Source organism: Fukomys damarensis, unplaced genomic scaffold, assembly GCF_012274545.1.
Source record: "Fukomys damarensis isolate Sample0158 unplaced genomic scaffold, DMR_v1.0_HiC HiC_scaffold_23, whole genome shotgun sequence".
NCBI lineage: Eukaryota > Metazoa > Chordata > Mammalia > Rodentia > Bathyergidae > Fukomys > Fukomys damarensis.
Genome location: NW_022900935.1, coordinates 23,818,565 through 23,842,547, shown reverse-complemented (window position 1 = coordinate 23,842,547; position 23,983 = coordinate 23,818,565). Strand labels below are relative to the sequence as shown.

At 48.9% G+C, this 23,983-nt stretch overlaps 1 protein-coding gene across 2 annotated transcripts; it reads right to left on the bottom strand.

The window, feature by feature from the left end:
- Positions 1-222: 222 nt before the first annotated feature.
- Ipo13 (importin 13) lies at positions 223-21,603 on the bottom strand. Of its 2 annotated transcripts, XM_010634636.3 has the most exons (20): positions 20,685-21,600; positions 18,219-18,955; positions 12,104-12,244; positions 11,856-11,997; positions 11,583-11,749; positions 11,257-11,377; positions 11,023-11,170; positions 10,167-10,348; positions 10,061-10,087; positions 9,733-9,867; positions 9,420-9,563; positions 7,745-7,825; positions 7,066-7,203; positions 6,786-6,882; positions 3,580-3,632; positions 1,345-1,411; positions 1,198-1,256; positions 972-1,061; positions 502-683; positions 223-409 (listed from the first exon to the last, which is right to left on the bottom strand). In XM_010634636.3, the coding sequence occupies exons 1-20, from the start codon at positions 20,766-20,768 to the stop codon at positions 313-315; spliced, it is 2,892 nt and encodes a 963-aa protein (XP_010632938.1). In that variant the 5' UTR covers positions 20,769-21,600; the 3' UTR covers positions 223-312. The 2 variants fall into 2 exon arrangements, with proteins under 2 accessions (XP_010632938.1, XP_033623336.1); XM_033767445.1 differs by lacking the exons at positions 223-409; positions 502-683; positions 972-1,061; positions 3,580-3,632 and having other exon boundaries at positions 20,685-21,603.
- Between the last annotated feature and the right edge of the window lie 2,380 nt (positions 21,604-23,983).

Here is a 23,983-nt window from a genome sequence, read left to right as displayed (position 1 = left end):
TTGAAGTTTAATTTAGGCTGGCCTTGAACTCCTTATGTAGCCCAGGTTGGCCTTGAACTTCAGGAAATCCTTCTGCCTCAGCCTCTCAAGTGCTAAAATTATAGGCATGCACCACCATGCCCAGAATCCCCACCATTCTTGACCAAGCCTGGGTCTAAACACCTCCCCATCTTTTTCCCAGGCTTCCAGACCCAGGCTTTCACTTAGGGGGTAGTGGCAGCAGAAAGGAAGCACAGGCAGTAGTGAGGGTCCAGGTTTACTCTTTGGGGATAGGAAAGGATGAGGAGAATGGGTGTGGGACAGGGGTGCCCCTCAGTAGTCAGCTGTGTAATCTGTGCCATGTAGCCCCCGGCACAAAAGTGTGAACTCCTTCACCATCTCCTTCACCCGCCTCTTGTTCATTCTCTCACTGAAGGAGGGAAGGGAGAATAGGTTAGCATCATCCACCAACACTTCCGCTTCCTCCCTACCAGAGCCCAGACCCTGCCCAGCTCTGCTCACCGAAGGATCTGCTGACTGAAAGTGTCCTTCTGTTCAGGGCTGAGGCGGGCAGAGGGAAAACCAGGTGGTTGCAATGCCTCCTTGATCCACATGCTCAGGAGACTGAAGCAGTGTTTGTTCAGGGCGAAGAGGATGTCGGCAAAACAGTCCATGAGGCTGCGGGAGGCCTGGCCCCCAATGGCCTGAGGAGAGGGCTTCTTAGTACACCAAGGCTTTGCCTCTTCTGCAGCAAGGAAGACTAACTATGTCCCAGGCTCTCTGGGACAGTTCTGCAGCCAAACTATACAAGTAAGCTATGCTTTCTGAGCGCCAGCTGATCCTCAGAGCAACCCTAACATTTCACCATTTAATTGAAGAAGCTATAAAATCCAAGAGCTTAGGGAACCAAAGGCTCAACCCTCCCAGAAAGCCAGCTGCCTCAGCAGTAAGGGCCTCCCCACTCCTACCAACACCCACTTGCTCCAGCTCACCTCCAGCACTGCAATGAGCAGCATACGACCATCCTCCTGTACCACCTTTCCCACGGATTGTACTTCCCCACACCGAGGCAACAGCTCTGTCTGCAGAGGATGGAGAGGCTTGTTAGCCCCAGCTCCTTCTCACCTTTCCCTAAGGACAAGACCTGCACACTACACTCTACCCTCTGAGGTACTCGGCAGAGCAGGGCAGGGGGATACAGGTCTGCATGAGACTCACAAAGAAGCCACAGGAGGCCTTGACAGTAGGTGCCTCGGGAAACTTGAGGGCCAGCACAGCTGTGGGAGAGGTAGAGGTAGATCAGATGGGGCCCAAGGATCCTCCAGGGGGAGCCCTAGGCCCACATGTCCACCTGGTCCCACTTACCACACTGGAATACAGCTTTGACATCCAGTCGTTCACACAGGAACAAATCTGGCTTCCGCTTCAGAGCCTGTAGGAAGTGGAGCTGGTAAGCCCAGCCCCAGCCAGCTCCAGGGACCATCCCCCCATTCACCTGTCACCCCCATCCCCTAACTTCACATATCACAGGTAAAGGCTGCCACCCAGACATTCCTGGGGAACCCTGACCACCCCAAAATTCAGTTGGTCAGGGAAGAGCAGGCCAAGGGATGCTATGTACATGTATGTGTACATGAATGCATAGGTGTGTGTGACGGGGGCTGGGGTGGGGATCATAACGTAGAAAATGTGAATCCCAAGTCTGAATCCCAAACACCTTTCCCTCTCTCCTCCATCAGGGACAGTCCTCCTGCCAGCAGTGACTTTTGCTTTGATTCAAAGGAAGTCAAGGCCTCTGGGCTTGTGAACAGGGCAGCAGGAAGAAGAGACAGCATCTGGTCACAGAACCCCCAGCCCAACAGGCCCCCTCCCACGTCCTTCCTGTGTTCCTCAGGTACCCACCAGCTCCTGCTCAAGAGGATGAAAATAGGGGAGGAGCCTTGAGGCCATGGCCCCATCTTTGGCCCAGGATACCATGTGTATAGGGCCTTCTCAGCCATACCCACCCTAGAAGCCAGAGCTACCACTGGGGATGGGGGAGCGTAGTAGAGATACCATGTACCAGGATATGACTGGCACATCCTCAGGTCACAGGAGATTGTTGCACAGCTCCAGCACTGCTGTTCCCCAGCAATGCCCCCAGCTCACACCACATAAGCTCCCACACTACAGTCCCTCACATGTCTTCTACCCCCATCCCATGTTTGTTATTGTGCAAACACTCTGACATGAACCCTCCCTTGAAATGCCCTACTCGCACACGGTTATCACACCCCTTACATTCACACACTTTCCCACACCTACAGCACACCCTCACTACAGCCACACACCCAAACCACCCATACCCCGTTTGTCCACACATTCTCCTCCAGCACATACACACTCTCCTAACACACCCAGAAATATACAAATACCCTCCCCACCAAAGACAGAACCTTGCAGATGCCCACACACATTTCCATTCAGGCCCAGAACACTCCCTGTTCCTCACTCTTCCCAACCACCTCCAACTAGACTAAAAGGTGCAGGACAGCAAGAATCATTTTATCTTCAGCATCTAGCAGAACATCAAGTGTGTATTACATAATAAATACCATGGAACGACCAGGCAGAGAAACTCTCCATTTACCCCAACTCACAGGATCTCCCCAACCCAGAGAACCCTTCATCACACTAACTCCACACTCACAGCCCAATGTGTGCACCTGCTGAGCCACACTCACTCTGATCTAGACAAATCAACACCGACACACATACTCCTATCCAACACATTTCCAGACTCCACACACACCTCCAAAACATACACATGCTCAACACCCATCAATGCCTTACATACTGATAACACAGAACACACAACACACATCAGCGCACAACATGCATCAATGCACATGCCCACACTTCAATTTCACATTTATCTTAATGCTCAACATGATACATGAATAACTTACAACAGGTGATTTCTGTTCCCTTCCCAAACCAAATTCGAGACATATAAAATAAGGTGTGACACACTTAGACACATACCAGACACATACCAGACACAAACACATCCTAATGGAGTCTCACAGTGGAGGCTGCAACCCACTGCCCAGCAGCAGCGCAAGCTCTCCATCAGCCGGACTGGGCACCGCGTACATTCACCTGTAGACCCTCCCTTTGGAGCTTCTCCCATCCCACCTCTCAGGAGCAGGCTGGGAACACTGATACAGGCAGTTCCCGGCAGGAGCACGGGGACAGTGAAGCCCAGGCCCTTTAAATCCAGCCCTACCCTGAACGTCCTGGGCAAGCCAGCCACACAGGAACTGCTGGACACAGTCACCACCCCCTCCCCTTCCCCTCCCTCCACGCCAGCCCAGCTCCCTCCCTTCTGGATCAGCCTCTCCCTGGTCTTTGTAGGAGACTGTGCTAGTTTAGGCAAAGGGGCACTAAAGGAGGATGTTGGGTTGTCAACTTCCACGGAAACAGATGAAGAAATTCTATTCAACTGAACAGAAAAAAAATTTGTCAACAGAAAGCTAAAAATAGGCTTAAATTGAATTCCAACATAAGAGAAAGAGAAAGAGAGAGAACAGAACGTGAATGAATAAAACTAAAACACACCTGTGCCAGGAGTTGCATAAATGAATCAACAATATCAGGATGATCCCTGGGCCCTAAAATATAATAAAGATGGAACTTAAGAAAAATTATACAAACAGCAACTCAACCTCATATAGTTATGTGGGACTGAGAGCCTGAGGGAGACAGCGTGGGGGCACATGAGCAGCAGGAAGCAAGATAAAGAAACAAAACATACAAAAACCATGAACTGGGAGAAGCCCAACAGAAAGAGACGGCAAAGTGAAGGACGGGCCTGCCCCAGCTCCCCCCACGGGGCCTTTCACCTAGTCCCCATTCCTCCTCAGGCCAGCCCTCCAGTATCCCTTGGTTCTTGAGAAATTCTAGACTCCCTGTAGATGAAGAAACAGCCCCCACACTCTCACTGTGGCCTCTGACAAGCTGGAATAACCCTACACTGCTTCTTAGTGTATACCTCCCCATCACAGCCATGGAAGACAAGGGCAGGACTGGCAGGGGGTTGATCTTAGGCACCTCCATCTGACACTTGGCTGATAGCCCTAGAAAGTCTAGGGCATTAGGGCCTCACTAGGTGCCTCTCATTCCAATGGCCTTAGGGCTCTTAAACTAGCCCAAGGATTGTATTTGGCCTACTAGAGGATTCCTTTTGGGTAGGGCAGTGACCTGTGTGCTACGGGGCTGGCCAGGCAAGTCACTGGCAGGACTCAGAAATAAACAGCATCATAATGCCCCAAACTACAGCCCTATCCCAGCAAAGTCTCCTCCATAAGGACACAGACCCAGCAGAGAGCCAAACTCAGGGCTGAGGACCAGCTCCCACCATCTGGACATGCCAAGAAAGAGGCAAACCAGTCATTGTCTCACCCCATGATCTAGTGGGAAGGCAGAGACAAGGAAACCTAAACTGGGCTAGCATAATGGGTATGGGAGCCATCCTGCCCAGTAAGACAACCAACAACCCCAACAAATATGATGTTGGACACCTCTGCCTCCAGTTCTGATAACTCTTATGGCAAGAACAAGGCATGCACCTGGAGCTCCTGCCCAGGCTTCTCCACTTACAGGAGGATGAGGTGCAAAAACATCCCCCTGAGATACCACTAAGTAGCTGTGTGATCTTGCGCAAGTCACAAATGCTCAGTTTCCCCTCTGTAACAAAGATAACAATCTTGTCGCTGTTTCTTTCTCCAGGGTACTATGAGCCAGTAATAAAGCCTGTCCCTCTCATTCCCGAACCCTGAGTTACTCGATTCCTAGAAAGAAAGGTCCAAAGTGTCCCATGCCTGGGTCCCACGTCCTAACAGTGGGTTCAGTGATCAGCAGTCTCCCTGCTAAAGGTGGAACAAACATGGAGGAAGAAAGATTCCCAGGACAGGGAGCCCTCACACTTCTTTAATTTAATTTGTTTTATTTTCCAGTACTGGGAATTCAACTTGCACTTGCCAGGCAGGCGCAGCATCACTGAGCTATATCTCTTTATTTAACAGTGTCCGAGGCCTGGTCTTTGCTGACCTCATTCTAAACACTGGGAATACAGAGAGAAGGAATTCAACCCTGCCTTGAGAAGCTCAGTCTATGAAGAGAGACAGATATGAAAGCTTTTGTGTGTGGTTGGTTGCTGTATCAGCGGGGTGTGTATGATGTAGTTTTGGTATAGCGTTAGAAGCACCCAACTCTGCACCAGAGGTGCTTTCCTAAGGACTGAGGCAGTCTTCCTCCTCCCAAAGCATGAAAGAGTGAGAGTTTTCCCAGTAAAGGGTAAATGCAGGGCATTCCAGTCAGAGGACAGGCACAGAATTAAATAGGACACAGTAAGTAAAGACTCAGTGTGGTATGAATGCTGGAGTCACAAGGACATTGACAGGGGAGGGCATTAGAGGTACACCAGAGCTTTGTCGCACAGGTGAGAATAGGACAATAACCTTGAGAGCAATAATTAAAGAGTTTTAAGCCAGGGAGAAAAATATGCTCAGATTTGTGTTTTATTAAGAACATTATGACTAAATGAAGACTAAATAGGAGCGAAGGGTAGATGTCAAGGTAGAAGGCTGTTGAGGTAATTCAGGTGAGACCCTAAACTGAGGCAGAGTCCATGGAGGGTGGGGAGGAGTTGGCCAACTGAGGGGTGAACAGAGCCATTATGGGAACTTGTTTCAGAGGCAGTACAACGAGAGGAAAGGTAGAGTTGAAACACTTGAGTTTTGGCTCAGGTTTCTCCCCAGTTTGAACATACCCCAACACTGCCCACAGAAAGAGAGGCCAGGCCCCTGGGACCAGACTCTGAGGCTGAGCAGAAAGAGCTAAGGGCTCCAGCTGAGATCCCTCATGGGTCTCAAATGTGGAACCACAAATCCAGGCAAGACTCATGAGGCTGGTGAAGCAGTGCTGTTTCTTTCCCAGGTAAGAAGCCTGGGATAGGCAGTGAGCAAAGGCTGGAGGCCTGTTCTCAACTTTTCAACTCTCAGGCAGAGGGCCACAGGGAATGGGGGCTGGGACCATCGCCAAAGGTACTAGGCTTTGGGTCTAGATTTTTGTCTTTCAGTTTTTGAGAAGTCATCTTACTAAGCAGTCTAGGCCAGCCTTGAACTTTCAATCCTCCTGCCTCCCGAGTGCTAGGATTACAGGCATGTACACCACACCTGGTGAAAGGACTAAATCTTGATTGGGGTGGGGATCAATGAATCCCAGCACTCTGAGTACTTCACTTACAAAAACCCCAAGCCAGGGTCCCAGAGGGAGCAACCTGTATACCTGTAATAATCCTATCAAGTGTGTGGTATCTCCATTTCACAAGTTTGGAAATGAGGCTCAGCAAAGTAAGTGACTTGCCCAAGGTCACAAAACTAGTTGGTGGTGATGCACTTAGAGTCTAGGTCTAGCTGACTTAAAAGTCCATGTGCTTCCCACTTGTTATATCCCAAAGGAAAGGTGCCAGCCTAGTGCCCCAAGTCCCTCAGAAGCTCATCCCCATCCTCCCCCATATCCAGGCTGGACCTGAGCCCAGCAGGCCAGTAGGAGGCATCATTCACCCTCTTATCCTGTTCAACCTAAAGCATCAACTATTTGTTAGGTGACAATTGTGCTGTACTTCATCCCACAAGTTTCCAAAAGTCTCATGTGTTACTCAAGGGACAAAGGAGAACAGAGTGGGTAGCTTTGACTCCCCGGTCAGGGAAGCAGAGGCAGTGGCAGTGGCGGCAGCAGCAGAGACCCTGGTCAGAACCTACCTTGTTGGAAGAGAGTGAGTGTGACGGAGGTGACGAGCAGGAAGAGGGCCTCAATTGGGGGAAAGTGGGCAGGCTCATGAGCAAAAATGTGGACCAGCTACAACAAAGCAAGGAATGCTGGTCAGCTGAGGCCCACGTCACCAGGACAGGTCAGGTCAACATCCCTAGAACGCAGGTGGGGACCCCAGCCACAGAATCCATCTCACTCACCCCCACCCAGGATCACATCTCTGATTAGGATGATATTCAGAACACCAGATGCCCAAGCCAGAAGGCTCACCTGTCGTGTGAGGTCAAGAGCAGAGGCCTGGGGGATGGTGCTGTACATCCGACCCAGCATTTCACACAGTTGTGGCACCATGGGAGCAAAGTCATCCAGTAGCGTCTTAACAGATTTCTCAAAGATAGCGCATACTGCCTGGGAAGACAGCAAAAGGACCCTGGTCAGTAGGTCACAAATGGCTGGAACAGAACCGAAGCCCTGCACAAAAGGGGCCTAAGAAAGAACCCTGATCTAGAGGCCTGGTTGAGCCCTACAGACCAAGGAAGGCAAACAATCTGACCCACACCCAAAAAGGCAGGGTCAAAGACTCCCTCTACAGAGAGGCACAGGCTGTGTCTTTGTCACTTAACTCTTGTTACTTACATCTCCACCATTTCCTCTCAGGGAGCACCAACAGCAACAGAAACTGGCACTGAAAAAGGACCAAAGGCAGGTCTCTGATGCTATAACAGATGCCTGGCTCCCTTTCAGCCCTAACATCACAGTCCTTTCATTGAGCATCGCTTGGGGTATCAGAGAGTTCTAAATATCTTCCCAAAGATTCATTGAATCTGTGGGGTGAGACTTCCCTCCCCTGTCTCCTCCAGACCACCGCAAGCCCAAGTGGGCAGGAAACTTCACTCCTGCTCCACCTCAGCAGTCACCATGGGAGCAGAGAGCCAGGGTCAGGGCTCACCTCTACCACCTGGGCATCATTCAACCACTTGCTCAGCACCTTCTGGATAAGCTGGAAGACCTGCTGCAGCACCACCACCACCTGAAGACACAGGGAGAAGTGAGGTGCCCCACCATCACGGCCACTCACCTGAGAAGGACCTGGCACTAGGTAAATGGAGTTCAAAGCATTGTCAACAACTGCACATTGAGGACTCGGTGCATGGGACCCCCTGGGGGAAGGAGTGGTTTGCTGAAACCTCCAGGGATGAAAGGGAAGAATATCCTGAATTCCAGGGGTTATCCCAGAGGAAGCTCAATGTGCAAAGCAGTGACATCATGGTATTTCATAATATTAAGACAACTTTGTAAGCTTTTTAAGAAACATCACTCCCACTGAGCATGCCTGTAATTCCAGCACTCAGGAGGCAGAAGCAGGATTGCCACAAGTTCAAGGCCAGCCTGAGCTACACAGTGAGTTCGAGACTGGCCTGAACTACATAATGAGACTCCGTTTCAAAAAAAAAAGACATTACTCCGTATCCACTTCTGCTCAGTGAAACCAAAATAATGAGGTACCCATTATTTTGGGGTGAGATTTTGTCTCACCCAAATAGGATGGAATAGGGATACCCCAAGGGATATGCAGATGCAGGCAGCTTATGAAGGAGCAGAGATCAGACTGAGGGCCTATGAGGTGAGAGACAAGAGGAGGATGACCACCACAGAAGCAGGGGCTCTGGACACTGAATGACACTGGCCCCGATTTGGTTTGGGGCCAACACTGGGTAACTGAAACTGGGGTAGGGAGTTGAACAGAGGGGTCAAGGATCATGCTTCCTTGTCTCCAGGGGAATTCCTGGACAGGGTTCTGGGATCAATGACCAAAGCAATCCCTCATGTTTCTGGGTTTTTTGTTTTTTGTTTTCGTTTTTTTTGGTACCAGGGATCAAACTCAGGACCTTGTGCTTGCAAGGCAGGGATCAAGCACCACTGAGCTAAATCCCTGGCCTGCAGTCCCTCATGTTTACATAGAACTTTACAGTATGCAAACTATTCTCATTCAAGACCATATCTGCTACCCGGCACCATCCTACCAGATGAGCGGGTAGGGCGAGTACCAGAGATTGAACTTGTACTTAACAGGCAGGCATTGTACCACTGAGCTACACCCCCAGCCCCAAGGTTCATAGCTTGAGTGGGAAGCTGAGGTTTACCCCAGATCAGCTTGTAATGGGTTATTCCAAACTTCCGGATCCAAGCTTATATACTTATCATGCTACTTTGCAGAAATTTGTTTACACTTATTTCCTCTAAACCTGGAGCACTTCAAAGACAAGAATCATTACATGTTAGCATCCTCAGTGTCTGCAGGGCAACAGTGAAAGCCAAGCTGGGGGTTGAACAAAGATCCATAACAACAGCTCTTGAGTACTGAAGGGTAATGTCACTGTCCCTCAGAGGCATCAATGACCTCACCCTAGTTGGGTTAGGGACAAGAAAAGTATAAAGAAACAATGATATTGCTATATAACACATGGGAGCGCAGTAAATGATAAGGTCATTCCTAGGGTCAGAGGACCAAATGCATCATCCCTTCAGGGACCAGGGAAGCAATGACTACATTACCCACAGAGTTGGGGAGTGAAAATGACATTCTCATGTGGAAGGTGGCAATGGCAAAGAATGTCACCCACGGGGTTGGGTCCCTGTGGCACTGGCAGCTTCCGGAGCTCAGGGCCTTCATGATCATCCTCGTGATGACTGACGTCCAGTGTGGTAAAGAGGTTGGAAAGAAGCCCCAAGATGTGGACAATGGCCAGTTTGTTGGAGGGATTGGGCTATGGAGAGAAGCAAATCAAGCTCCAGATCTTCCATTCCCCAGTTTGTCCCCAGATCACTCAGCCTCAGCCCTAAGGGCCTGTTCCAACCCAACCTCTCAGCAGCCACAGCTCAAACAAGGGGAAGCCCAAGTCCCAGCACTGCTTTTGGCCCCCACAGCTCACTCACTATCTCCTCTGCCAGCTTCTCCAGCTGCTGGATATAGGGTGAGATGAGTGAATGCAGGTTCTTAAGGATCTCCTCCACCTGCAGGGCTGACAGCAGGAAGCCCAGTGCCTGCATCAGCCACATGCACTGACTTGTCTGTGGGGCAGAAAACACAGATGGTCCATCCTGACCACATCTGGTTGTGGAGGAAGGAGAATAAGCCTCTTGGGGGAAAGAGCCAATAACAAAGAATAAAAGATAGGTGTAAAAGAAGGTTAAGACAGGATTTGAGGCATGATGGATTCCCGTAAGACTCCAGAGGAGACCCCTAGAAACTCTTGAGCCATACCTTGTGGATCTGTTTCATCAGCACATCCTGGGATAAAAAGAAGGAACATGGCATCAGGACAGTGCAGAGCAGCCTGAGGCCCATCACCACTGAGGATATTCCCTACCTGGGAGACAGCTACGATGTTGGCAGCATAGGGTGGCAAATCATACTTGCACTCTCGACAGATCTTCTTGAGGGTGGACACAGAAGAGACAGAGAGCTCAGGATTGCCTAGGGCATGCAGTACAAGGGGCAGAACGCTGTTGATCATGACAGGGTGGTCAGCCAGCCATTCAGATAGAGCTCCTGGAGAAAAAAAGAGACAGGAAAGCAACACTGAGGCAGTCCAGGATGGCTTTGTACCACATGCCTGAGGCAAGCAGAGCTCCTGGCAGGGTTAAGTTGCAGCTCTGTTGCAGAAGAGTGCTCATTCAGAGGGCAGAATGGACAAATATGTCTGTGCATGTGCAAACATGAACCTCACAACTGAAGATTAGGAAGGAGTTACTCAGCAGAGACCCAGAACTGCTGTTCCATTGACAGTGAACTAGCATCACTGAAATGCACTTCAGTACACTATATAGGAAAGACCCCTAGATTTGCCAGGACAGTCAGTTGGCTGCAATGCTGTGCAAGAGCATTCACAACTGAAGATTAGGAAGGAGTTACTCAGCAGAGACCCAGAACTGCTGTTCCATTGACAGTGAACTAGCATCACTGAAATGCACTTCAGTACACTATATAGGAAAGACCCCTAGATTTGCCAGGACAGTCAGTTGGCTGCAATGCTGTGTGCAAGAGCATATGTCTCCCTTTTTTTTTTTGGTGCCGGGGATCAAACTCAGGTCCTTGAGCTTGCAAGGCAGGAAGCAGAACCACTGAGCTAAACCCCCGGCCCTATATGTCTCCCTTTTAGAACAGGACCCACAGCCTGGCCATAGGTAGGGATGCGTGCTGTGGCTCTAGGAATGTGGTCTCACCAATGGTGAACATGACAGTATCTGCCAGCTGCACATTGCTGATGCTGATCCGTGGGATGAGGCCAATGAGTCCAGGCACCACATCAGAATAGTTGACATCGATGGTCTCTGCGATGGATTGGAAGCCATAGAGCAGGGCCTCTGTGTGCTGGGGAAAGAGGATACCACTGGCTTCGCTAAGGAGGAGGGTATGGCAAGTCAGGGAAGGCTGAGGGAATCAGGCTTGGGAGGTACCTGCCAGGAGTAGGGCTCCTCCGAGCTGGTGAGCACACGGCCCAGCTTGTCATAGAGGCTGCTGAGCAGCTCGGCCCCCAACATCTCATAGACATACATGAGCGTGTCTGAGATGTCCACCCTGAGAAGTAGATGAAGGCCTTTTGTACTGCCTGGATCCGGATCTCAAGGCCAAGAGCCCACCCCCAACCCTCTCAACCCTGAAGATGCCTGAAGAACAGAGAAAGAAGCCCCAGAATTTAAAAAGCCTGGCCTTGGACCCCTTCCCTACTGCCTTCATTATTTCAGGACTCCTTTGACAGCTAGGGTTGGTCTGCTACTATCACCTGTAAATTCGGAACTGCTCCTTCTCATCTGAGGACCAGAATCCATATTCCTCATCAGAAGGGAACTGGGCCTTGTGCAAAAGCACATCCACCAGCTGGAAGTAGACTGGGCGGTACACCTGCTGGTACACAGCTTGCTTTTCTGCCTCAAATGACAGAATGTCATCCTGAGAGAGTCAAGGAAGAGAGTTAGCCACCACACCACAGCCTTGGAAGCTCAGAATCCACCTTCTTCATGGTGGCCCAGTCTTACTGATGGTCTCATAGACACACCTGCAGTGTGTACCAGAAGGTGAGAGTTAAGGAGCTAGTGGTCTCATTCACAGGATAATGGCCAGGGATGCCGGTGCAGAACATGATCATGTTGACAAGTGCCAGGAAACTCTGCCAGTGCTCAACTTGGTCCAGCAAAGCCCTAGGGAGGAGACGTAGTAATGTCATTCCACAGACTGAGGTGGGCTTTCATAACCCCACCTCTTAGAAGGCCCTGCTATCCCACCATAAGCTGCCCCACTCCCTACCGAGAATGGTTTTCACCCAGGGCCACAGCAATACGACAGATGCCATGGGAGGTCTCCATATCCCCATTCTGCACTGCCTGTCGCAGTTGTTCCTGTAGTCCCAGTACCAGCGGGATGAGTTTCAGAAGTGTATTCACGTACCTAGGGCATGAGGTAAGGAGATCCATCAGAGAGCTGTCTGTCCTACTCCTACCACTTTGAGAGAAACGAACGATCTCCCTATCTTCTATCAAAGCCTCTTATCATTCCTAAGTAAAAAAAAGAGGTCAGGGCCTAGATAGTAGCTTTGATGTTGTTCATGTTGGGATGAATATTATGTCAGAGACATCCAGGAAAACTCTGGGAAGGAAGTATGAGAAGGTCAATGTTGTGGGTTGAATTGTGTCTTCCAGTTAGACTGATGGTTGATGCCAGAATGAGTTAAGATTTTTAAGGAGGTTAGGATGAAATGAATGGGAGAGACACGTAGTTGGGATGGTGCCAGGGAGAAGACCATTATAGGTTGAAGTGTGTGGCCCTCAAAAAGATATGCTGGTAGGTGTGATAGTTCATGCTGTAATCCTAGCACTTGGGAGGCTGAGGCAGGAGGACTGCCATGAGTTTGAGGCCAGCCTCAAATCAGTGAGTTTAAGGCCAGCCTGAACTATAACTGAGAGCCTGCTTAAAAAAGTTTTTTTTTTTAAAAGATAAGCTGAAGTTCTAACATTAGTACCTCAAAATATGAACTTATTTGGAAAAAGAGTCATTGAAGATGAGGTTATACTGGAGTAAAGTAGCTCCTAATCCAATATGACTATGCTCTTATAAGAAGACAACCATGTGAAAACAGAGACATGCAGGGAGAATGTCAAGTGAGGACAAAGACAGAGATTACAGTTATGCAACTGCAAGCCAAGGATTGCCAACAAACCACCAGAAGCCAAGAGAGGACTGTCCCATAGGTGTCAGAAGGTACACAGCATTGCCGATAACTTGATTTCAGACTTCTAGCCTCTACAATTGTGAGGCAGTCAATTGGTTGTTTACAGTTACCCAGTTTGTTGTATTCTGTGGTGGCAGTCCTAGGAAACTAATACAGTCAGTGGTAGGGGAGGTCAAACAAGGGTGAGAACATTAGGAGACCTGTTAAATAAAGAAGACAGCAACACCTCATGACAGCATCAGTCTCTACCCTCTACCATCAAATCCCAACTTCTGTGAAGTCTGGTAGCAGCAGGAAGACAGAGTAGATGATGAACTCAGAGAAAGCTGGGAGGAAAAATGGACAGGACTTGATGATCGAGACTGGACATAAAGATAGGGAAGAGCCAACAACAACCCTTCAACTACACAGAGGGTGGAACTACTTACTGAAACCTGGAGGGAAGATCAAAAGACAACAGTAACACCTTTAATGGATGGTGTTAAATTTAGTATTAGTCATGATATGCAGATAAACAGAAGTATTCAAAAAGAATAGGATATAGCTGGGCATGGTGATGCACACCTGTAATCCCAGCACTCGGGAGGCTGAGGTAGGAGGATCGCTGTGAGTTCAAGACCAGCCTGGGCTACACAGTGAGTTCCAGGTCAGTCTCAACTACAGAGTTAGGCCCTGTTTCAAAAAAAAAAAAAAAGAATAGGATATAAAATCCTGAAGTCCAGTGGAGAGGTTAGAGGAAGAGACAGATTCTGGGACTGGAGGTGACTCAGTGGTACAGCATTTGCCTAGTATGCACAGGGACATGAGTCCTATCTCCACTATGACAGAAGAGAGATAGAGAGATAGAGATGGAGACAGATAAGACTGGGATTTATCTCAGTGGTTCCACTGCCTACCTCGAAGGCACAAGGTCCTGAGTTCGATCCTGGTACAAAAAAAAAAAAAAAAAAAAAAAAAAAAAGAAAGACAGAAAGAAAAGAGATGGAGATAGAGAGAGGAGAGAGACAGATGGAAAGGAGTGAGGAAAGGAGAGAGAGAGAGAGAGAGAGAGAGAGAGAGAAGAAATATATATACACATCCAGGAGAGGCATAGATATTCCAGAGTCATCAGCTAATAGTTGGTAATTGAAGCTATGTGTTTCCATAGATAAGAACTGCCTAGGGAAAAATGTTGAAAGAAAGAAGATAGTCCAGGTCAGAGCCCTGAAGCGTAATGATTCCTAAGGGAGGAGGAGAGGAAGCTCAGCAAAAAGTACAAAGGAGACAGAGAAGACTAACTCTGTTCCATCCTGTGGAGACCAGACTGAGCCAAGAAAGCTACACATTCTGAGGGAATTAGATGCTTAGGACCCCTAAGCATCAATCACAGTGTCACCATAGCAATCCATGGGGGGAAAAGGGACTAAAGCATCCAGAAGGAATACTATCTGGACTTGCCCAGAGCAAGTTTCTAGATTGGAGCCACATAACCTTAAGTGGAAAGATGGGAAGGACCAAAAGAGGTAACAAGCCCAGGGACATTGGTGTCCCTCTCTCTACACCTCCTAGTAAGAAAAGCCATCCATACCAGGATATTCCCAGTTCAGAGACAGCTCCAAAGGGTGCTGCCTGGAGACAGCTGGGATGGCTTCACTCTCGTGACCCTGACACAGGCAGCACCAGCAGACAATGGACACCTTCAGGCCAGACTCTGGCACAAAGAGCAATGGCAGGGCCACAGCTATGCCTCACAAGCTCCCTGGTAGCTGAGCTAGGGTCAGGAGGAAGTTCCCTTTCCCCACAGCAGCCTTACTGTATTCCAAGACTCCCTCCACCTGCAAAAGCTCATAGAGACAGTACTCAGTCAAGCTTCTTAATTTGCCTCATTTGAACCTCATAATAGGATAAATCAAGGACAACATAGTTCAGAAAGGCTCAGAGTATTACTCAAGGTCAAATAGCAACTTAGAGACAGATTCTAGGTTGAGACAACCCCTTCAGCAAAGCCCAGGATCCCAGAGGTTTCTAGATTTGGCAGAAGATTGAGATAATGTCTTTAAGACTATCACTAAGGCTGGGTTCAAGAGGCTTGGCTCAAGTTGGTCAGCTTACGTAGCCGGAGAAGGGTTGCTGGAGACTCCTTGGCTGCCACTCACACTGAGCTCAGCCCAGACCTGCAATTAGAGCTCTGGGAGCAGAGCTGAGAAGATGGGAAGAGTTGCTAAGCAACCAAGGGGCTGCAGCCAATGGGCTCCCAGGAGACTGTGGGTTCCCTCACTATCTCCTAGCTCTCATTCATTTAGAAAAGAAGGAGCATCAATTACCTGCCAAAGCCCTTGAGATGGGGTTGGGTGGGTAAACTTGGGTATATCTAAAGAAATCTCATAATACCCAGATACTTGCTCTGATTAGTTCCTCTTAGCCACCAATTAGAGACAACCCAGCACTTGAGCTTCAGGCTGCAAGAGGGGCCTTGATCTGGGACTTGGTAAATCTTGGAAAATCTTGGAAGCCAGTATATTAACTGCCAATGTAATAATCACACCAAATACTGAAATTGGAGCTTATGGAGTACACAGGAACCATGCTAAACAGTTTATACACATTCTCTCTCATTTTTTTTTTTTTTTTAGTGCCAGGGATTGAACTCAGGACCTTGCACTTGTGAACATAGACATTCTCTTATTTAATCCTTATACCAAAATATTCTTTAAAAAAAACCTCACGTCTAATGTTTTAATTCTAATTTTTAAAAGGCAATAGTTAAGCACATTATCTATGTATGTGGGTGTGTGTGCTTTAGCCACTGATTAACTAGGCCTATTATTTATTGCATGATTCAGTTTCTACTTCTGATGACCAATTCTAAAAGTAAACAGCTTAATGAGTTTAACAATAATTATGTATATTTCTCTCTTCCTCCTCTGCCCCTCCTCCTCCTCTTTCTTCTCCTTTTTCATAAGGTTACCATTAAATTGAACACATGGACTAGGGGTCAGTGGACTAGCTCAGTGGTACAGTACTTGCCTAGCAGATGTGAAGCCCTGGGTTTGATCCCCAGCACCACACATGCATACAAAAATAACCCAAAAATAAAAACTAATATATGGTAGATAGAGAGAACAAAAGCATATACAACCACACACATAAACATTTAACATATGAATGACCTATATGTACAAATAAATGCTGCTGACTCCTCCATCCCTAGCACAGGCCACAAAAGAACTCTTATTATTCAGGGCATCAATATATTCTTTACTGAATACCAGGGGCTGGTCTTGCCCACATTACCCTATTTAAACCTTTATAACAACTCTGTGCATTTGATATGATCACTTCTACTTTACTGAAGAGGAAACTGGGGCTGAAAAGTTGCTTACCTAAAATCTCAAATTTTAGTAAGTGGACCCATTCACAATAGCTTAAAAAAAAAAAAAAAAAACCATCTGGGACTCAAACTCAGACATGACTAATGTCAAGGGAAGAGCCCATCTCATTTAGTAGTTTTATCCTTCAACTCTGCCAAGTATTCTTAAACCCTGTTTCTGAAATGTCAGTGTCAGGCCTCTAGTTTGGCCCTTTCCAGTGCAACTTCCACCAAGACTCTGAGCAGGCTATTTCATCTGCTTAAAATCCTGTAATAGTTTCACATCATCCTCAGGATGAGGATCACAAACAAGCCTTGTCCACAAGGGCTACATGATTTAGACCTGGATATCCTACAACTATGGTCCTTATTCCCTGCTCCCAGTGACTCTCACATCTATCTGGAATATCCTCTCTATGCCCATTACTTCCACCTGACTATTATACATCCTGAAGCACAGCTTGGTGTTCCCCTTCCTTATGGAAGCCTTCATAGCCCTCAAACAAGGTTAAATGCCTCCTTGAGGCTTCTAGAGCCCCCTGCTTTCTCCATCAATTTTTATCACATTGATAAGATTTGTCCCCTCAGGTGCCCACCAGATTGTGAGCTCCTGACACACAGAAATTAAAGCATTCAGCTATGTGTTCCCAATGCTTGGAACAGGGCCTAACACACCAGTTCCTCAAGAAATGCTTGCCAAATGTTCACTACGTTCATCTTCTTTTGGATCCTTGAGTGTATGTGCTATAGTGTTGCCCACCTCAGGCCTTTGCACCTGTTGTGGTTCCAGAAGCTGGAAACACTCGTCTTCTCCTAATCTCCCTTACCTCCTTCCTTCCCGACCAGGCAACTCCTTATTTTCATCCATTAAAAAAATACTGAATTGGGCCAGAGATTTGGCTCAGTGGTTCCACTGCCCGCCTTGCAAGTGCAAGGGCCCGAGTTCAATCCCCGGTACCAAAAAAAAAACAAAACAAAAAACTGAATATTACCATGTGCCAGGCACAAATGAGATACAGAAAAATGACAAAGTTCCTGTCCTCAAAGAGTTAAATGGCCCATGGTGAGGCACATACTGATTGAGACCACGTTATGGGATAAAAAGAAAAAAAAAATGGAAAAATACTAAAATCTAAAATAACAGAGGAGACCAAAGTTAGTCTTAAAAGTCACTGAGAACTTTGCTCTGGAAGTAAAATTTACATTGAAGCAGAGGTTCAGAGTCTGGAAGGAGCATGGGATAGTTAGAAAAGACAGTGAAAAGATCCTATAGACTGTAGAAAGTAAGAAGAATGGCATGAGAGGAGATTGGCACTGCCACATTGTGTGGCATCTTTAGGAGTCACATTTAGAATTCTAAGCTTTGTCCTCAAAGCAGAGAGAGGCCACTAAAGGGCTCTGATCAGAAAGAAAAAAACTTAATCATTTTCAAAAGATCACTCTAGCTACCGGAGTAAAACACAGGAGACTGGTGAGAAAGCTCTGATGAAATGTGGGGAGAGAGATGACAACAGCTTGGACTAGGGTGGTAGCAGCAGAAACTGAAAAGAAGAGGTTTGCAGTATGGTCAGGAGCAGAACAGGCTGGACTTGGTGACTGGATGAGAAAAAAGAAGAGCCAAATATTTCAACTGAATAATATGCTGGATGATTATTTGTTTAATGTCTGCCTCATTCTCTGGACCACGAGCACAGGGCCCATGTCTTGTCTGATTCCTTGTGGGATTTCTAGCATAGGACCATGCAGCAGGCACACTTCATTCATGTTTACTGAACAACTGGATGGGTGGATGTGCGGCTGGACAAGCAGGCTGTCCCATTATGGGAGGGTGGGTAGTAGCTCACCTCTGGGCATCGGGCTGGGAGATGGCATTGACAATGGCTTCCACACTGCTGTCAAAGAGCTCTGAGTCCTGCAGAGCAGTGAAGGCAGCCTGAATGAGCGCCTCACAGTCCTGCAGTGGCACTTCCAGCTGCACCCAGCTGGAGAAGCACTTGAGCACCTTCTGACGCACACAGCTGGGTGAGCTGGGCTGCTGTAGCAGCTGCTCCAGCAATGGAAAGACAGCTCCACACTCCACCGCCAGGCTGGCCCGCACCAGGCCTTTGCGGTACTGGGGTAGGCGGCTGGTCTGGAACTCCTCAGGCAACACCGTCAGCAGCTCTAGCAGGGCCAGGCAGCGGCCTTGGCCATCCACCGGTGAGTCCTCAGCCTGGAAGAGTCGTACCATATCTGCCACAGCACATGGCCAAGCATCAGGCATCATACTGAGAGCCAGTGAGGCCAGAGCCACACATAGACGAGTCAGCACAATCTTGGAGCCACTGGCAAAGTGGGTGATCTGGGTGAAGAGCTGTGCCTTGAGGCTTTCATACTGGTCAGTGGGGATGTCACTCCAATAGCGAGAAATCTTGATGTGCAGGGCACTAGCCCCAAAGTACTGGATCTCAGGCACCTTGTCAGGCTGCAGCAGCTGCCAGCTGAAGTGCCAGGCCTGTGGGGAGACCTGGGCCTGCATCAGCCACTTCTGAGCCAGGTTCTTGTTTTCAATGTTGGGGTCGTAGTACAGCTGGTGCAGGGCCTGTAGGACAGCACAGGACTGAGCAGGTACTGTCTATTATGGATCTTGCCAGAGCCCAGATAGAGAGAGGGACTTGATCCTGTAAGACTATACCTGCTTCCCAATTAGGAGACTGAGCACAAATGGAGAACTCAGGGCTCTGCAATGTTTCCTGGGCCAAGAGTTCTGCAAATATCTTGACAGCCTGAAACTTGCTTATGCTCTACCACCATATCCTCTTCTTAGAGCAAAACTTTATGGGTTCAGAGAGGGTAATCTTCATCAAAAAGCAAAAAGGGGAGACTGAGCTCCCTAAGACAAGGCACTTGAGGGCAAGGCCTAGGTAGAAGGAATGGCTCCAGGGGATGAAGCTAAACTTGAGATGTGCATAGAACAGCCTGAGGGGCCCTGACCTTCCCAGGCACAGCTGTTTTAATCAACTGCAAAGCCATTTGCTCGCCCAGGATCATCCTTAGGTCACTCCAGACACTGGCACCAAAGCCAGTGTGAAATCTGAGCAGGACTAAGATTCACACCAGGCAGCCCTGGGGCAGAGGCATACTAGAGTGGAGGATAAGAACACCCACATCTCGTAGAGCACATGTAAGGCTTCAACCAGCTTATCCAGAGAAGCCTTGGCTATAGCTACAGTCCTGGCAAACACCTATCGTAGGGCTGACAACTAGCAGAATCCCCAGGGACCCAAGTCTAATGGGACTTCACGCAGTAAGAAAACAGTGGTTAATCTCCCTGGTAGCACACAGAACAGGACGCCACTATGCAATACTGTCTAATACCAGGGAATGAGGCCAGGACACTGACCCTAAACAGGCTTTAACTAGGCATGGCCAGTTGTCCCTTGTTTGGCTTCTCAGCATGCCAAAGGAGGCAGAAAATAGCAGCAGAAAGGCTGTATCCTCACCGTTTGCTATGACAAACAGGGTTCTAGAATAATAAGTGAACATCTGCAACCACTCCTTGCTTTCCAGCAAGGTAGCCTCATCTTCCCAGTCATCCCATGGGGCATGCATTCCTGCATTCCAGGCTTCTGGGAGCTGAATTCAGAATAGAACCAGAGAAGCAGTTCTGAAAAGATGGTCTAGACAGTGGGGGAGTCTGTGAGGGCCACTGCAGGAGCTAAGTGGGCAGGTGGGTAGGAAGGGTCCTGTGAGGTTACCAGTAGGACCGGGCCCTTTGCACCCAGCACAAAACAAAAGGAGCCAGCTCTATTCCTCCTGTCTAGGACAGTTTTGGTTTCCAGCCAATAAAGGAAGGACCCCTCTCCAAAGAGTGAAAATGTAACTCAGATTGTTTTAGTTCCAGATATCTTCTGAGCCCTTGACTGAACACTATCGGGTGCAGGACACTTCAGCCTCCCTATGGCTGGGGGGTAGAGGTGGGGGCTGGGTGCCTAGCAGGTCTTCTGGGTGCCTTGTTTCCTCTGGCACAGCTCATGTACTTCCTGGACAACAATCAGTCTAGCTAGAAGTCTAACACATCAGCACCCTGAAGGGAATAGCCCAAGACCCTAAAGTATCTGTTCACAGGGGACTTGTGTTTAAGGAAAGCCAAAAATAGCTCATTAGACACTGCAACACTGCTGTCCTGTCTGCCCAGAGAGACTGCAAATGCCTGGTGCTCTGGAGGCACCATCCCAGCGGGCACCTAGCCCAAGCCCGAGCTCTGGCATTAATGTCAGTTCCCAGAACTTTTGCTCTGTCACTGGATGCCCACCCCAGAACCCTCATACCTTCTCCACGTTTTCCACAGTGAAGTCCAAGGCTGGTGCTGCTCCAGCCCCTGTAGCCCCCGGCTGCTCCTCCCGTCGCTCCATCTTTGCTCCCTTCCTCAAAGGGAGATGGACCCCTATCTGACTCCTGCCCCAGCCCCTTGGCTGCTGGTCCCCTGCTAGACTCCGGCTTGGGTGCCCAAGGAGTGCTGGGGTGAGAGGGTGCCCAGGGCAGGCATGGCTGCCGAGGCCTCCCCACCTCGGCTGGGGATGGGGGCTTGCCAGAAACCAAAAGGGGAGGTCGTAAGAGGAGACCCACTGAGGGCTACTCCAAGCACGGAGGCGTCAGCGAGAACTCCCAGGCGCGGGTCTTAGTGGTAGATCACGGCTGTCCCCAGAATATGTGAGGAGGAAGTAATAGGGAAGGGAGGCCTTCGGGGGAAACAGGGCGTCTGGCCAGTGAGGGGTCTCAGGGTCGATGGCCTGTACAGACACCTTCGTGGGCTCTTGGGTGCTACGAGGAGATCACAGGACTGGGGGGGGTCACGGGAGAGAGAGCCCTTCGCGGGATACGGAGGCATCCAAAGGGAGTGTGGGGCTGCAGCTTCGTGAATCTGGGAAGAAGAGTCCGTGAAGATGAAGGGCTGTGGCAGATCCTCTCCGTTCGGCCTGGCCCGCGCGCTTTGCTCACCCCTAGATTCCGGCTCCGCTACCGCCGCAGCCTCCACCCCAGTGACTGACAGTCAAGCCGGGCCGGCCTGGACGGGGCGGGGACCTCAGTAGGGCGAGGGCTGACCCGAGCGCCTGTCCCCGGCACCACAAACTCAGGCCCCCAACCCCACCTGTCCAGGCCCGGTCCGGTCCGACCCAGCCCAGTGAGGCCCAGCGGAACTACGTGGAAACTCATTCCGGGTCTTTGGCCCTGTCCTCGCGCCAACCTGAGCGCCCCCGAACGGGCGGCGGAGCTGCTCGCTGCCCGAGGCCCTCGTGGAACCGAGGCCCCGCCGCTTTGCACCCTGGGAAATGTAGTCCTCCATGAGCCTAGCCGGAAGGCGGTGCCTGGAGAGGGGTGGGACGGTAGCACGTGTGTTGGGGTCCGCTGACCCTGGCCTGTCCCAGGCCTACGATACCCGACGGGCACTCCCAGTACTACTGGTGGGGTGAACACTGCGGCGCAATTCCCTGGGAGTAGGTGATCAAGGGGCTTGTAAATAGAGGTGGAAGCTGGGGCTGGAAAATGAAGAGGAGACCAAGTCACTGACGCTTCGCGGTTACTTGATCCGGCCGGTGGAAGGGGCTGTACGGAAAGAAACAGTCAGCACTACCCAGAGAAGAGGAGAATAGGCTTAGCGCGCTTCAGGAATAAAGGACCCTCAATAATCAACCAGGAAAACACATACCATGGACAGTGCTCCGAGGGCTTGCATAAGGTTTTGTTTATATACAATGTGAGAAAAAAGTAGCTCACGTTTGAGTGCTAGGGTAGTTTTTGTACTCTTTAGTTGCAATCCTCTCAACAGATGGTTATTTTTATTCATCATTTTCAAATGAGACAAGAGGTCCGTTGATTTAGCTCAGTGGTTCTGCCTCCTGCCTCTTAAGCGCAAGGTCCCCGAGTTCGATTAAATGAGACAAGAAACTAATGTTAGGGGAAGTTGCTTATCTTACCCCAGGTCGCACAGCTAGGGTGACAGAATCTAGCTATAGACCTGGTCTGCTCCAAGACCCAGCAGTCCTTGCCTCTTGCCTCTCCAGTAGTCCTTTTATTAACTCACGCCAGCGATCCTAGCATAAAAGAAGAAAAAAATTAAGAATGAAAGGACCTCTATTCTGTGTTCAAATGAAGGAAGCTACCACTGGCAGTAGCTGCCAAGCCTGGAGATGAAGCTCGGTGAAGGTTTCCCCAGTGGAGGAGAAACTTGATCTGAGCTTGAAAAATAGGGAGAGCCTGGAGAGGAGAGCAGCTCACTTAGCTGGTAAGCAAAGTTACCCGGAAAATCTATCGAGAAAGCATGGAAGTACATTAGTAATGTGTTACTGTTTTAAGGGGATGTGTGTGGGGTGAGGGAGAGGGAAGTGAGGAATAAATGAGGTGAAGTTGAAAAGACAAGTTGAGAGAAATAGTTGGGAGTTTGAACATTATCCAGAGTACAATATGAAACTGTGATGGGGTTGCCTTTTAGAAAAATCTGTCTGAGGCAGGAGGATCACTGTGAGTTCGAGACCAGCCTGGGCTACACAATGAGTTCCAGCTCAGCCTCAACTACATAGTGAGACCCTGTCTCAAAAAACTAAAAAAAAAATAATAATAATAATAATAATAAATCTGTCTGTAGTATTGAGGATTCTTTGAAGGAGGAAAGGATAGAGGCAGGAGATATTTTGAAAGAAGAAATAGAAAGCCAAAATAAAGTAACTGATTCCAGACTTTTATATAGGGTGTGAAATAGCCTGGACCTGGTGGTGCTGGCTGGAGGTTTTTGGAGTTGGGGATGGGAGGGGTGTGGTTCACAGCACAAATTCTAGACTTGAAGCACTTCTTCCAGTGAAGGACAAATTGAAATAATACATGACTGGAGCTTGATCCAGAGGCCACAACTTGGCCAGTGTTTTTTCTTCCTTCTTCCAATCCAGGATTCTTTCTCCTCATCCCAGCAGGTTCCCCTGGCAGAGAAAGAAACCAGTATCTCCTGAACATACTTCACAAACACTTTATAGGACAGGATGGACTGAAATAGGACCTGGGAGAGGTGGGGACATTTCTGAGGGCAGAAGAAAGGAGATCTCCAGGATGAGTGGATGGCAGTGCAGGGTATCTTAGAGCCAAGTAAGAGATGAACCTTTGGGAGCTAGCTACAGAAGAGAGTTCTTCTCTGAGAGACAAGATATACAGGATCCAGAACTTGTGACAACTCTGGGAGGGGTCCAAATAGAACTTACCAAAGCCCAGGAAGGGGGAGGGCTTTTGTTGGTCACCTGGAACCACTACCATCTTTGTCTGTGTCAAAATTACATTATCGGTTTGAAGCTCTTCAGCCTACCAAAAATAATGTGAATTTGGCCTGCAAACCTAGAGGAAGGTATTTTTGTAATTGAGAGCTATCAGGGAAGATCTCCCCACATGCAACTAAGGCTGGATACAAGCAATTTTCTTTGTAGTCCCCTGATTTGAGGGAAAACGGTTGGGTAGGTGACAGGCAGGTTCTTCTTTTGTTTGTACCAGGGATCAAACTCAAGACCTTGCGCTTTCAAGGCAGGCAGCAGAACCACTGAGCTAAATCCTGGGCCCTGGAAGGTTCTTTTTTTTTTTTAATTTTCTA

What these genes read in the sequence shown, in the direction of transcription:
- Ipo13 (XM_010634636.3), bottom strand. Translation starts at nt 20,768, where the DNA reads ATGGAGCGACGGGAGGAGCAGCCGGGGGCTACAGGGGCTGGAGCAGCA. An exon ending in CTGGGTGAAAACCATTCTCG is followed by an intron (nt 11,998 to 12,103) that starts GTAGGGAGTGGG and finishes TCTCCTCCCTAG; the next exon opens with GGCTTTGCTGGACCAAGTTG. An exon ending in CCTTCTGGTACACACTGCAG is followed by an intron (nt 11,750 to 11,855) that starts GTGTGTCTATGA and finishes TGACTCTCTCAG; the next exon opens with GATGACATTCTGTCATTTGA.